At 46.1% G+C, this 11,822-nt stretch overlaps 1 protein-coding gene across 1 annotated transcript; it reads right to left on the bottom strand.

The window, feature by feature from the left end:
- Window positions 1–363: 363 nt before the first annotated feature.
- Window positions 364–3,504, bottom strand: DKK4 (dickkopf WNT signaling pathway inhibitor 4). Its single transcript, XM_011960640.1, has 4 exons — window positions 3,204–3,504; window positions 1,982–2,132; window positions 1,054–1,206; window positions 364–655 (listed from the first exon to the last, which is right to left on the bottom strand). The coding sequence occupies exons 1-4, from the start codon at window positions 3,312–3,314 to the stop codon at window positions 396–398; spliced, it is 675 nt and encodes a 224-aa protein (XP_011816030.1). The 5' UTR covers window positions 3,315–3,504; the 3' UTR covers window positions 364–395.
- Between the last annotated feature and the right edge of the window lie 8,318 nt (window positions 3,505–11,822).

Here is an 11,822-nt window from a genome sequence, read left to right as displayed (position 1 = left end):
TTTAGCAGAGACAAGGTTTTACTGTGTTGGCTAGTCTGGTCTCGAACACCTGACCTCGTGATCCACCCGCCTCAGCCTCCCAAAGTGCTGGGATTACAGGCGTGAGCCACTGCGCTGGGCCTCAATTCTTAAAGATTTGAATTAATTGAGTCCCTAGATTAGAAATAAATTTTTTTTTGTTACAGAGTCCCATCAGTTTTCTGGAAAAACAGACAAAAAGCTAAAGCTAGTTTCATTCATCACAAGGTCGCCAACTCTTAGTTCTCTAGTTTCAGGCTATTTCACTCACTTGCTACAAGATTTGATTTTAAGAGAGATCTGTATGGAAGCATTTTAAAGTTAATGTCCAAGATTGAGCTCAAATGCAATGTAGATTCTTCTTTATTTTGAAATATTTATAGCTTTTCTATTTTTTGGCATATTCTTAACCGTGCATGCTGCCGATTGCTGGTCAGTTGGCTCCGACACAGCAGTCCAGGGCCACAGTCGCAACGCTGGAAGATTTCTGGAGCTTGAGCAGTGTCTTTATGCCCTCTCCTGGAGCAGACCTGTCCCTCCAAAAGGACTGGCTTACATATTTTCGTCCAAAAATGACGAGCACAGCAAAGTCCAGGGCCACAGTCAAAAGTTCTCAGACAACTTTCTCCCTCTTGTCCTGTAACAAAGTTAATGTGGGCTTTAGTGATAAATAAGGAAAGTGGCCTGCCAGGGGTTTGCTACTGGGATAAGGGAATGGGACCTACGACTGACACAAAGTAAAAATAGACACAGCACGCGGGTCTCACAGAGCTAGGTCTTACGCTAAAAGTGGTAATGCAATGGCGACTCCACCCCTACCCATTGGAATTGTTGTTACTGGCTGCAGACTACCTTAGGTTAGGGTACTCTGTACGTGACCCCCACAGCTTCTTACAGAAAGAGATTACAAATAGCACATGCTCCGTAAGTGTTTCTGGGATGGAGAAGAATAAAATCAGTCTCACCCTATCCTTAAGAGGCTGGGAGGAGAAAATGCATTTCTGAAATAAAATGTGCTCAGAATGCTGTTCTTACCCTTCCTGCCTTGTGATTTCTTAATACTTGGCTTCCTCTTGGGTTGGTTTTCCTGGACTGGGTGCCCAGTTGTTACTTCCGCATGTGTGCCATCTTGCTCATCAAGCTGCCTTTCCAATTTTGGGGTTGCGTCTTCCATCGTAGTACAAACATCTGAGGGACAACCAGGTGTAACTAGAATTACCAACTTCAAGGGGGAGAACCACGGACACACTAATTATCCTACTGTTGCATAGTTTGGTAGCACCTCTGCCTTCAAACATATATAACTTTCTAGATTTCTGGGACATGCACTAAATATTTACATGCTCACATATGGCAGAGAAAGTAGCTAAGTGGAAGTTGGATTCCATTAAAGGTAGTTAATGGTATCCAAGTAGAAATGGAAGTATTTGAATGATTCCAACTTGAGTCTTTCCTTTAAAATCATTATCTCCAAGTCATTGGCAAGAGCTGTTGCCAGGAAATAAATTATTTTGTTTCATGAAGAAAAGGCAGGCCAGGCCTGGTGGCTTATGCCTGTAATCCCAGCACTCTGGGAGGCCGAGGTAGGTGGATCACCTGAGGTCAGGAGTTCGAGACTAGCCTGACCAACATGGTGAAACCCTGTCTCTACTAAAACTACAAAAATTAGCCGGGTGTGGTAGTGCATGCCTGTAATCCCAGTTACTCCAGAGACTGAGGCAAGAGAACCACCTGAACCCGGGAGGCCGAGGCTGCAGTGAGCTGAGATCATGCCATTGTACTCCAGCCTGGAAATTCCATCTCTGAAAAAAAAAAAGGAAAAGAAAAGGCAGCTGCATAAATTTACTTCAAGCATGAATCTAGGAAGCGCCATTAGAGAGTATCTACCCTGGAATGTTCTAGTCTATGGGGCTTAGACACTACCTTTGGTTTAAAAACTATTGTTGGTGTTATGGTCGCTCACCATTCATGCAGAGTGTCCCAGGGCAGCACATGGCATCTCGCTGGCACCTCCTCCGCAACCCACGACATGTAGCACAGAACGGCTTCTCATCGTGGGACTGGAGGCAGAACTTTCTGGTATTACAGTCCGTGTCAGACAGGCACTGTGAGCCCTGTGGAGGGAATCTGTTGTCACAAGGCTAGGAAACTCAACACGATGGAAGATGACTTATTATTCAAGGCAGGAGGTGGAGGGAGCCAAAGGACAGTGGCACTGTGACAAACCCCAGGCAGCATCTTATTTTCCAGTGGAAATGGTTTTCTCCCACAAAGGGAAGCTCAGGTCACCTGGGGGGAGAGACCCAGGCCCTGCAAAGGCTATTTGAGTTTGAAAAATTGTCTTAACTCTGAATTTAGTTTTCCTGTGCTCTCTGTGAAAATGGGAAAAAATGTTTTCCTATGTGTGTCTTAACAGGTGATTATGAGATTTTCAATATATCTTAACTCTAGAAGCTGGCTGCAGTTTAATTAAATATACTATTGATGTTTTTGGCATTCTTGTTTGATTTTTCACTCTAGTGATCACATTTAGCTTGCAGACCCTCCCTAAGTGAACTGTCCTTTGATTTTCAATGATGCCTCATTGACATAGAGAAAGAGAGAGCGAAGATCAATTGTTCTCATCCACAGCTGATGCTTTTAATGTTGGTGTAGTATATATGATATATGTAATAATAGATAGGATATATAATAACATATACACGTATATAAAGCGATCCCTAAAACAACTCTCTCTGTGAACTTAGACGGTGACAAGGCAATGCATCATGGCCCTCTGTTTAAATTCTCATTCCCATGTTTGCTGGCTTTGTGAGCTTGGGTAAGCTCTTCAAAATCTCTAAGTCTTATTTCCTCATCTGGAATTAGGGGAAATTGTGAGGAAGAGTACATGAGGTATCACATGTAAAAGAGCTGGCACATGGTAGAGCTTCCAAAGTGTTCGTTTATTCCCTGATTTATAGACAAACTTATGGCCAAATGATGTGAAAAGCCACTGTGTTTATTTCATACATTCATGCTAAGGCCACTGATCCTACCAGGGTGCCCTCCCAAATCCAAAACCAATTCAATTTACCTGCTAGATAAGACATTTCACACATGAATCAAAACGACTTACTAAAGCCCAAACAGAACACCCCGACTGTCAGCAGCCCTGTACCTCACCCCCTCCCTAGCAGCCTTACCTTCCGGGCCCCAAGCAGGCCGGCAGAGCTCCTGATGTTGTTGAAGTCCAGGACCAGAGCTCCCAGGGGAGAGCAGAGCCAGCTCAGTCCCAGCAGGACGGCCGCCGCCATCCTTCAATCCTTGGGCTCCTGGAGGGTCTCAGCACTGTGCGTCACCGAAGTGAGGCTGCTCTCCACCCAGGGCAGAGCTTCCACTAAGCTGACAACTCAGTACGTTGTCTGTTTGTCACTGCTTTTTTCTGAAAGAGAAGCAAACCTTAGTCTGAGTAAGGTGCGTGAAATCGGCTGAGCAAAGTCTGACCAGCAGGTTCCTCCTGAAACTATTTATAACCAGATGTGCCCCCTCCCCGTTCTGTTCCTTCCTCCTGTCCCACACAGGCTTCAACAAATCCCTTCAAATCTGTTTGATCAATCGTTCAAAACAAGGACTCAATAGAAGGAGAGAAGAGGCAGGGCCACGTAGCTTCTCCTCCAGGGGTTGAATCCCTCTTAATTATTGCATATCAAAGATAGTTCAAAGGGCCACGGCAGAGCAGGATGTCTGTATCAAAGGCAAACTGATAATCACCTGCATTTCCTACCTTCAGTAATCCTTTGGGAGTAGGGAGGGAGTCTGTCCTAAGATCTGTTTTCACAGCTAATTGTGCTCAAAGAAAGGATGAATCATACTGGCCAATATGCTATAGAGGATGCCAAAAACTAATGAGGTACAAAATACACTGAGAAGCTGTAAACTGGGCTTCAGATAGTGAAGACAGATAGAAAAAGAGAAAACGCCCCCTGATTAGCTCTGGCATCCAGATGTAACAGCACCTGTTCTGCCTAAATGCCATTTGGGAAATTACTTTCCTTTACATGAAAATTGAACTGTTTGAAGTTAAGGTTCTTAGGAAAAGAATGTAATTTATGAAAGTCCCATTTTTCAATGGTGGGGACAATGATAGAAAGCCCATTTTACACAATTCAGTAGGAAGCTTTGGGTCCATTTTATCAGCAATATATTTAATTTGCATTGTATTATGTATCGCTTCTCGGCCTTTTGGCTAAGATCAAGTGCACTGCATTATGTAAAACTCACTTAAGCAAAATGAGGATCCAAATCTCTGGCTGATTTCAGATGAAATTTCATGTATTTCCAATTTTCCTAATACGAATTTTTTAAAACTTCTGCTTCATCCCTTTCTTGTCTGATTTATTTTTTTTTTCCATTTGGACTATTAGAGAAGTCAGGTAATTTAGACATGTGCTTATCACTGTCATAAATACTTTAAGAGTAGAACAATCTAGATCTGTGTCAAAAAATCATTTTTTTCTTCATTGTTTCATTGCTCTTAGCATAGTCATCTGAAAGTGCATTTTTTTCTATGCCATAAATGATAATCTTATTATTTACTACCTTTTCCTGCAGAACAACCTAATATCAGTTCATTAACATGAATCTCGGCATTCTGTGCATGAGAACATTCTCAATTTTGAGTAATGCAGTGCCGTTCTGAAGGTGATGCAGGTGATTCGAGCCTTCCCACTACTTGGCTCTCGTCCTTGGGTTGGTGTTGCTTGTCTACCTCTCATATGGAAGTTACTTATTTTAATCCCTTAAACTGACAACATCAAACACCCTTTGATAGCGTGATAACCCTGGTGACTAGAGGTATTACAGAATTTATTTTGAAGTTGGACAATTATGACCAAGGATAAAGGAGAGAGCCCCAGGGTTCTGTCTCTGCTGGGTTTCTCTGCTTCCTGCTGCCTCACTGTAAGGGGATTTCAGGTTACCAAAGGCCCCTGGCAATATACACAGGCGAAAGAACAGACAGGAACTCCTGTAACACGGCACAAACAGCCACTGAGCACTTAGCAGGAGCAGAGCCTCAGATTAGATGTCGGGAATAAAATTTGAAACTCCAATGGCCAGGCACAGTGGCTCATACCTGTAATCTCAGCACTTTGGGAGGCCAAGGTGAGAAGATCTCCTGAACTGGGGAGTTCAAGACCAGCCTGGGCAACGTATTGAGATCCTGTCTCCACAAAAAAAAAAAAAAAAAAAAAAATAGGTCGGGCGCGGTGGCTGACGCCTGTAATCTCAGCACTTTGGGAGGCCGAGGTGGGTGGATCACCTGAGGTCAGGAGTTCGAGACCAGCCTGGCCAATACGGTGAAACCTTGTCTCTACCAAAAATATAAAAACTAGCCGGGCATGGTGGTGGGCGCCTGTAATCCCAGCTACTTGGGAGGCTGAGGCAGGAGAATTGTTTGAACCCAGGAGACAGAGGTTGCGGTGAGCCAACACGGTGCCACTGCACTCCAGCCTCGGTGACAGAGTGAGACTCCATCCCCCTACAAAAAAATTAGCCAGGCATAGTGGTGTTAACCTGTAGTTTCAGCGACTCAGGAAGCTGAGGTGGGAGGATCATTTAAGCCCAGGAGATTGAGGCTGCAGTGAGGTGCAGTGAGCTACAATTGCACCACTACACTCCACCCTCTCTCTCTCTATATATATTCTGCACTCCACCCTCTCTCTATATATATATTCTCTCTCTCTCTAGAGAGAGAGAGAGAGATCCAGAGAAAGAAAGAGCCAGACAGAAAACTTGTATGCATGGATGATTGGGCCTGGGTGAGAGAGACAGCGAGCGTGAGGTCCAGACAGAAGACATGTATGTATGGATGATTTCAATATATTATGATTGATTTCAATATATTATGTCAAGCACTAAAATAAAGGTATAATGTAAGGGTGGAGGACTTATAAAGATATAAATACAGAGGAAGGCATGATTGAGACTTTCTAGAGAAATAAAGGAATGTGTTTACAGATGAGGTAATATTTGAGCTGAATTTTGTGGTTGCATAGGAGCTTCCTAGGTTGGGAAGTTGGAGATGTCCTCACCTGGGCTCAGAGGGTGAGGTGTGTGCGAGGGCGAGGAGGTGCACTCAGGTGCTAGTGAGAGATTCTGTGGCTGCGGCAGATGATGGAAGGACGAGATGAAGCAAGATGCAGAGATATGCCGTGCTAAGAAAATCAGATTCTATTCTCTGCACGATGTAAAGTCATTGGAGATATTTCAGACTGAGAATGGCATGGTCCGCTGGGTGCAGTGGCTCATGCTTGTACCCAGCACTTTGTGAGGAGGATAAGGCAAGAGGACCACTTGAGGCCAGGGAGCAGGGAGCACTTGAGGCAGGGAGCCCGAACAACAAAGCAAGACCCTGTCTCCACAAAAAATAAAAAACATCAGCTGGGCATGCCAGCACATGCCTGGAGTCTCTGTTACTTGGGAGGCTGAGGTGGGAGGATCACTTGAAGCCAGGAGTTCAAGACCAGCCTGGGCAACAGCCAAGACTCCATCTCTATGAAAAATACAAAAATTACCCTGGTGTGGTGGCACGTGTCTGTAGTCCTAGCTATTCAGGAGGCTGAGGTAAGACGATTGCTTGAGCCTAGGAGTTCAGGGCTGCATGATCATATCACTGCATTCAAGCCTGGGTGACAAAGCAAGACCTGTCCTCCCACCAAAAAGAAGGAAGGAAGGAAGAGAGAGAGAGAGAGGAAGGAAGGAAGGAAGGAAGGAAGGAAGGAAGGAAGGAAGGAAGGAAGGAAAAGAGAAGAGAAAGGAGAAGGAAGGAAGGGAAGAAAGAAGAAAGAAAGAAAGAAAAAGGAAGATAGAAAGAAAGAAAGGAAGGAAGGAGAGGGAGGAAAGAAAGAAGGAAGGGTGAAAGGAAGGAAAGAAGGAAAAAAGTGAAAGGAAGAAAAATGAAAGGAAGGAAGAAAGAGAAAGGAAGGAGAAAGAAAAAGAGAAAGAAAGAAAAAAGAAAGTGAGAGAAAGGAAGAAGGAAGGAAAAAAAGAAAGAAAGGGAGGAAGAAAGGAAAAAATAAAGGAAGAAAAAAGGAAGGAAGGAGAGAGAAAGGAAGGAGAAAGAAAGAGAAAGAGAAAGAAAGGAAGAAAGAAACAGAGAAGGAAAGAAAGAGAAAGAAAGAAAAGAGAAAGAAAGACACTGGTGTTATCTAATTTGATTTCAGGGCACAATGCTGGTGGCAGTGTGGTGCTTAGGTTGCACTGGGAGAGAGGGGAGGCTGGGGGCCACTTAGGACTCAGTTGCCATTGCCCCGATGACAATGAAGGGTCCAATTTGAGGCAGTGACACAGTGACAATGGGAACCAAGCAAAGGATGGGAGTCTGAAGTTCAAGCTGCATCACTGGATGTGGGAGTGGGGAGTTGGGATGATCCTGCCCTCTCCGATTTGGTGCACTGGGTGGGTAGGGGTGGGCCTAGAGACAGAGAATTCAGGATGAAAATCAGGCTGGGGGAGCAGGATAACAGGGTGCCTTGAGAAAAGCTGTCCGCACAATCAACCGTTTGCAGGATATCTACTGTGGAGATATAAGAGTAGCCACTGTGTCTTTCAGGAACCATGCTCTCCATTTTTGCCTGTGAGAGACAGAGGAGAGGAGCGGGTGCAGGCACCAGATGCCAGAGAGTCACCAACAGGGGCTGAACAACACTGAAAAGTGACCCTCTGTCTGTCTATGTCTGTCCATCTCTGTCTCTGTCTCAGCACTGAGAGAATGTGGGCTTTGGGGCCGGGTCTGACTCCATCACCAGCTGGGCCTCCCCTCCGCTGTCTGCCCTGCTCTGTGCATACACCAGTCCGTCACAGCACTTCTAAAACCCCACTGCAATCATCTACTTCTTTGTCTCTGCAACTAGACCATAAACTCGAGCGGGGCGCGGTGGCTCATGTCTGTAATCCCAGCACTTTGGGAGGCCGAGGAGGGTGGATCACTTGAGGTCAGGAGTTCGAGTCCAGCCTGGCCAACATGGTGAAACTGCATCTCTACTAAAATACAAAAATTAGCTGGGCGTGGTGGCACACACCTGTAATCCCAGCTACTCGGGAGGCTGAGGCAGAAGAATTGCTTGAACCCAGGAGGAAGAGTCTGCAATGAGCCAAGACTGGACTACTGCACTCCGGCCTGGGCGACAGAGCAAGACTCCATCTTAAAACAAACAAACAAACAAACAAAAAACACGACAAAAAAACCCTAAACAAATGCCTCTCATCCATTTTCCAGGCCAGAACTTTCCATCTTCCATAGACTTTAGTGCCTAGCATCTACCATGGCCCTACCTTGGCAGGCTGTCAATGGATATGTGTTCGATACAACTCATCAAAGAAAAATCCCCCTTAATCTGAGGCCTCGTTTTGCAATAAGACTGGGATTTCGGTCTCTAAAAAGCCAGAGCAATTTTGGAGGAAAGTAGGTATGTGAAGTAGTTTCTGGAAAATGACTTTCGGTATATTTTCAGATTTCCCAAGGCTGTTTGCCTGCTACTAATCAGCACACTGTCCCTCAGCGAGAATGCTAACAACTGATATGAGATGCCCCTGTGGCAGCGTTTACTGCCAGGAGCCTGGATCTCCATTATTTGGGGATTAGAGGTGATGGGGCAGTGGGGAGAGGATGGCAGGGAGAAGTAAGTGGGGAGAGGAAAACTTTAAAAATGTTTCTGTTTAAAAGGCGTCCTCTCTGCTTTTAGACCAGGCCACAAGCTTCATGGCACAGGCCACAGCAGCAACGACCTCGCAGAACCCACTCCACAAGTCTTCCTGAGTGGCACCTGGAGCCATGGCTGTCTTTTGAAAAGCGGCACCACAAGACACTTCTTTAGCCACAGAACAAAGGAAGCCGTTGTGCAAAGTTCTGGCCAAGGCGCTGCCATACTGATGCCCCCTGGCAAGGATTATGGGCTAACTGAAAATCTCAGGCTGATGCTTCAAGTTTTGCAGTGAGCACCTGGCCCATGGGAACACTAAAATCGAGTAATACTGACTAAGCTTAGTCAGTTTAGTCATTTGAAATTTCATTACAAATGAAATTTCTCAAAAAGAAATTTCCAGAGGTTCCAGTTTCCACACTAATTCCACTCTTTGGATAAAAATTGCAGACTTGTGTTTGAGACCTGCCACCTGTGTCCTCCTGCACGACAGCTGCTGTGGTTCATGTCAAAGGCTGGGTGTCCGATTGTTTATACTCATCCAGGAACAGAAAGTTTTATTTGTTATGCCTCCTGTGTCAAAACCAGTTTGGTTTCCATAAATTTTGCTTTCCTTAAAATAAAATCAAAGTAACGGAAGCAAGCAGGTCTTTGGCAGAATCTCACAGGAAATGTTCCATAAAATAAAAGATGAGAAGGGGCATGTTGATGGGGCAGGCAGACAACCACAGGATGTGATCACAGAGATGACAGAAACGTTGTCATTTGGTTCCCTGAGGTCAGAAGGTAAGGCCAGCCCTCCACAAGGCTGGGGAGTGAAGGGCAGCACCCAGGGACAGCACAGCGGGGATGCCAGGGTGGCTGGTGCCAGCCACTTTTGCAGATGGTGTGGCCTGTGGCAGGTCATGTCATGCTCAGCCTCAGTTCCTTCTGGTCTTGAGGGCCTTTTACACACCAGTGTTCTGGGAGATTGGGCTGGCATCTGCCACGGCTCCTGAGTTGCTCAGCTCCAGGAAGCACCTTTGGACTGTGTTCCACGTACATGGCCCACGCCTTTGGAGCTGTGCAATGTGCTGGTGCAGGGAACCTCCCTTTCCACAGCAACAGCCTTGGAGTTGTCCTGACTCCACATCAGGCATCTGGCTGGGAATAGCACCAGGCTCCTGGACTCTCCTTCCTCAAAGATAGGCTCTGCCATTGTTTTGTTTTAAAATAAAATCAGGTTGGCTGGGCAAGGTGGTTCACAACTGTAATCCAACACTTTGCAAGTCCGAGGCAGGCAGATCACTTGAGGTCAGGAGTTCGAGACCAGACTGGCCAACATGGCGAAACCCCGTCTCTACTAAAAATACAAAAATTAGCCAGTCATGGTGGTGCGCACCTATAATCCCCGCTACTCAGGAGGCTGAGGCAGAAGAATCACTTGAACCTGGGAGGAGGAGGTTGCAGTGAACCAAGATCACGCCACTGCCCTCCAGCCTGGGGAACAAAGCAAGACTCTGTCTCAAAAAAGAAAAAAAAAATCATTAAGTTGTGTCCATTTGTGCCTTCCTAGGTCCTAAGTGCCTCACCCTCCCTGCCCTGTTCCTGGGCACTATCCTGCTTTCCTTCCTCTGTGCCACGCTGTGGCTGACATGTTCATGGGACACAAAACATGGGTGGGGGGTCTGCCATCTTTGGATCTGGGCCCTAAGATGCAGACCAAACTGGGTATCATTCTTCAATTCTTTATTTTTAGGGACAGGGTCTCATTTTGTCACCTGGGCTGGAGTGCAGTGGTGCAAGCACAGCTCACTGGTAGCCTCAAACTCCTGGGCTCAGCTCCCCGAGTAGCTGGGACTACAGGCGCATGCCACCACAACAGCTAATTTTTGTATTTTTTTGTAGAGATGGGGTCTTGCTATGTTGCCCAGGCTGGTCTTGAACTCTTGGGCTCAAGTAATCCTCCCACTTTGGCCTCCCGAAGTATTGGGATTACAGGCATGAGCCACAGCGCCCACCTACATCTGATTCTTTTCCTTAGATGTAAGTTGTGAATCCTGTTGCATTAGGAAACCCAGTCTTTCTAGGTGTTGAGGTGTATCTGGCTCAACGAGTGTGATCTTGGCCCCTCTGTCCCAGGCTCCTACCTTGAGTGTCGTCCAGGCCTTCCCAGGACTTTGGCCAAAGAAAGCTGCCTGCAGTTGAAGCCTCCCTCTAGGGTGGGCCTTACCCAGCCAGGAGTTTCCCTCTGGGCATCTCCAGGTTAAAAATGAAGACACCGAGACTGGGAGGGACCAGTAACCTGCCACAGGTCCACAACGAGGGGGCTGCAGACCTGGGATCTGAACATAAGAATTCTTGTTTCAAAGTTCATTCTTTCCTCTGTGCCCACTACACTCACTAACTGACGTCTATTTTCAAACACCAAGTTGATGGAAACAACATAAAATCACAAGGAACACTGCCTGGGCTATTTTCCAATTACCACTCTGGGTGTATGTCACCTCCTTCTTTGCCAAACTGTCTCTGATTAAATGGGAGGCTAGAGCTTCACTAGGAAGTGACTGAGACTAAATGACTTGTAGGTGGTGTCATCAGGGCTGTAACGTAGCTGTGTGTGGTACAGTGACAGCATTGGTTTCTCCATAAAATGACTTAGTAATTACTTGCTGCCCTTCTGACATTCAAATTAGACTTGCGGCCAGTGCTAATTCCAGCACTTTGGGAGGACAAGGCAGGAGGACTGCTTGAGCCCAGTAGTTTAAGACCAGTCTGGGCAACATAGTGAGACCCCATTTCTACAAAAAATAGAAAAATTAGCCTGGCATGGTGGTTTACTCCTATAATCTCAGCTACTCGGGAGGCTGAGGCGGGAGGATCGCTTGATTCTGGGAGGTTGAAGCTGCAGTGAGCCAAGATGGCACTGCTGCACTCCAGTCTGGGCAACGGAGTGACACCCCATCTCAAAAAAAGAGAAAAAAATCTAAAAACAAAACAAATTAGATTCTGACTTGGGTAGAAAGTCCTCAGACACAGCTTTGATCCTAATTCATAGCTGTGTTCATAACCTCATGAAGATCTTGGGTGAGGCTCTGGGGACCCAGGGGGACTGGGAGGGGAGGTTGTCACCTTGGCGCC

This window comes from Colobus angolensis, unplaced genomic scaffold (assembly GCF_000951035.1).
Source record: "Colobus angolensis palliatus isolate OR3802 unplaced genomic scaffold, Cang.pa_1.0 Scaffold52, whole genome shotgun sequence".
Taxonomy (NCBI): Eukaryota; Metazoa; Chordata; class Mammalia; order Primates; family Cercopithecidae; genus Colobus; species Colobus angolensis.
This window is presented reverse-complemented; position numbering and strand designations above follow the sequence as displayed.

Bases quoted from the DNA above. Each gene is read 5' to 3' on its own strand.
- DKK4 (XM_011960640.1), bottom strand. From the start codon at position 3,314: ATGGCGGCGGCCGTCCTGCTGGGACTGAGCTGGCTCTGCTCTCCCCTG. The intron at 2,133-3,203 runs GTAAGGCTGCTA...TTCCCTCCACAG, and splicing joins GCCTGCTTGGGGCCCGGAAG to GGCTCACAGTGCCTGTCTGA. The intron at 1,207-1,981 runs GTGAGCGACCAT...GTTGTCCCTCAG, and splicing joins TGGGACACTCTGCATGAATG to ATGTTTGTACTACGATGGAA.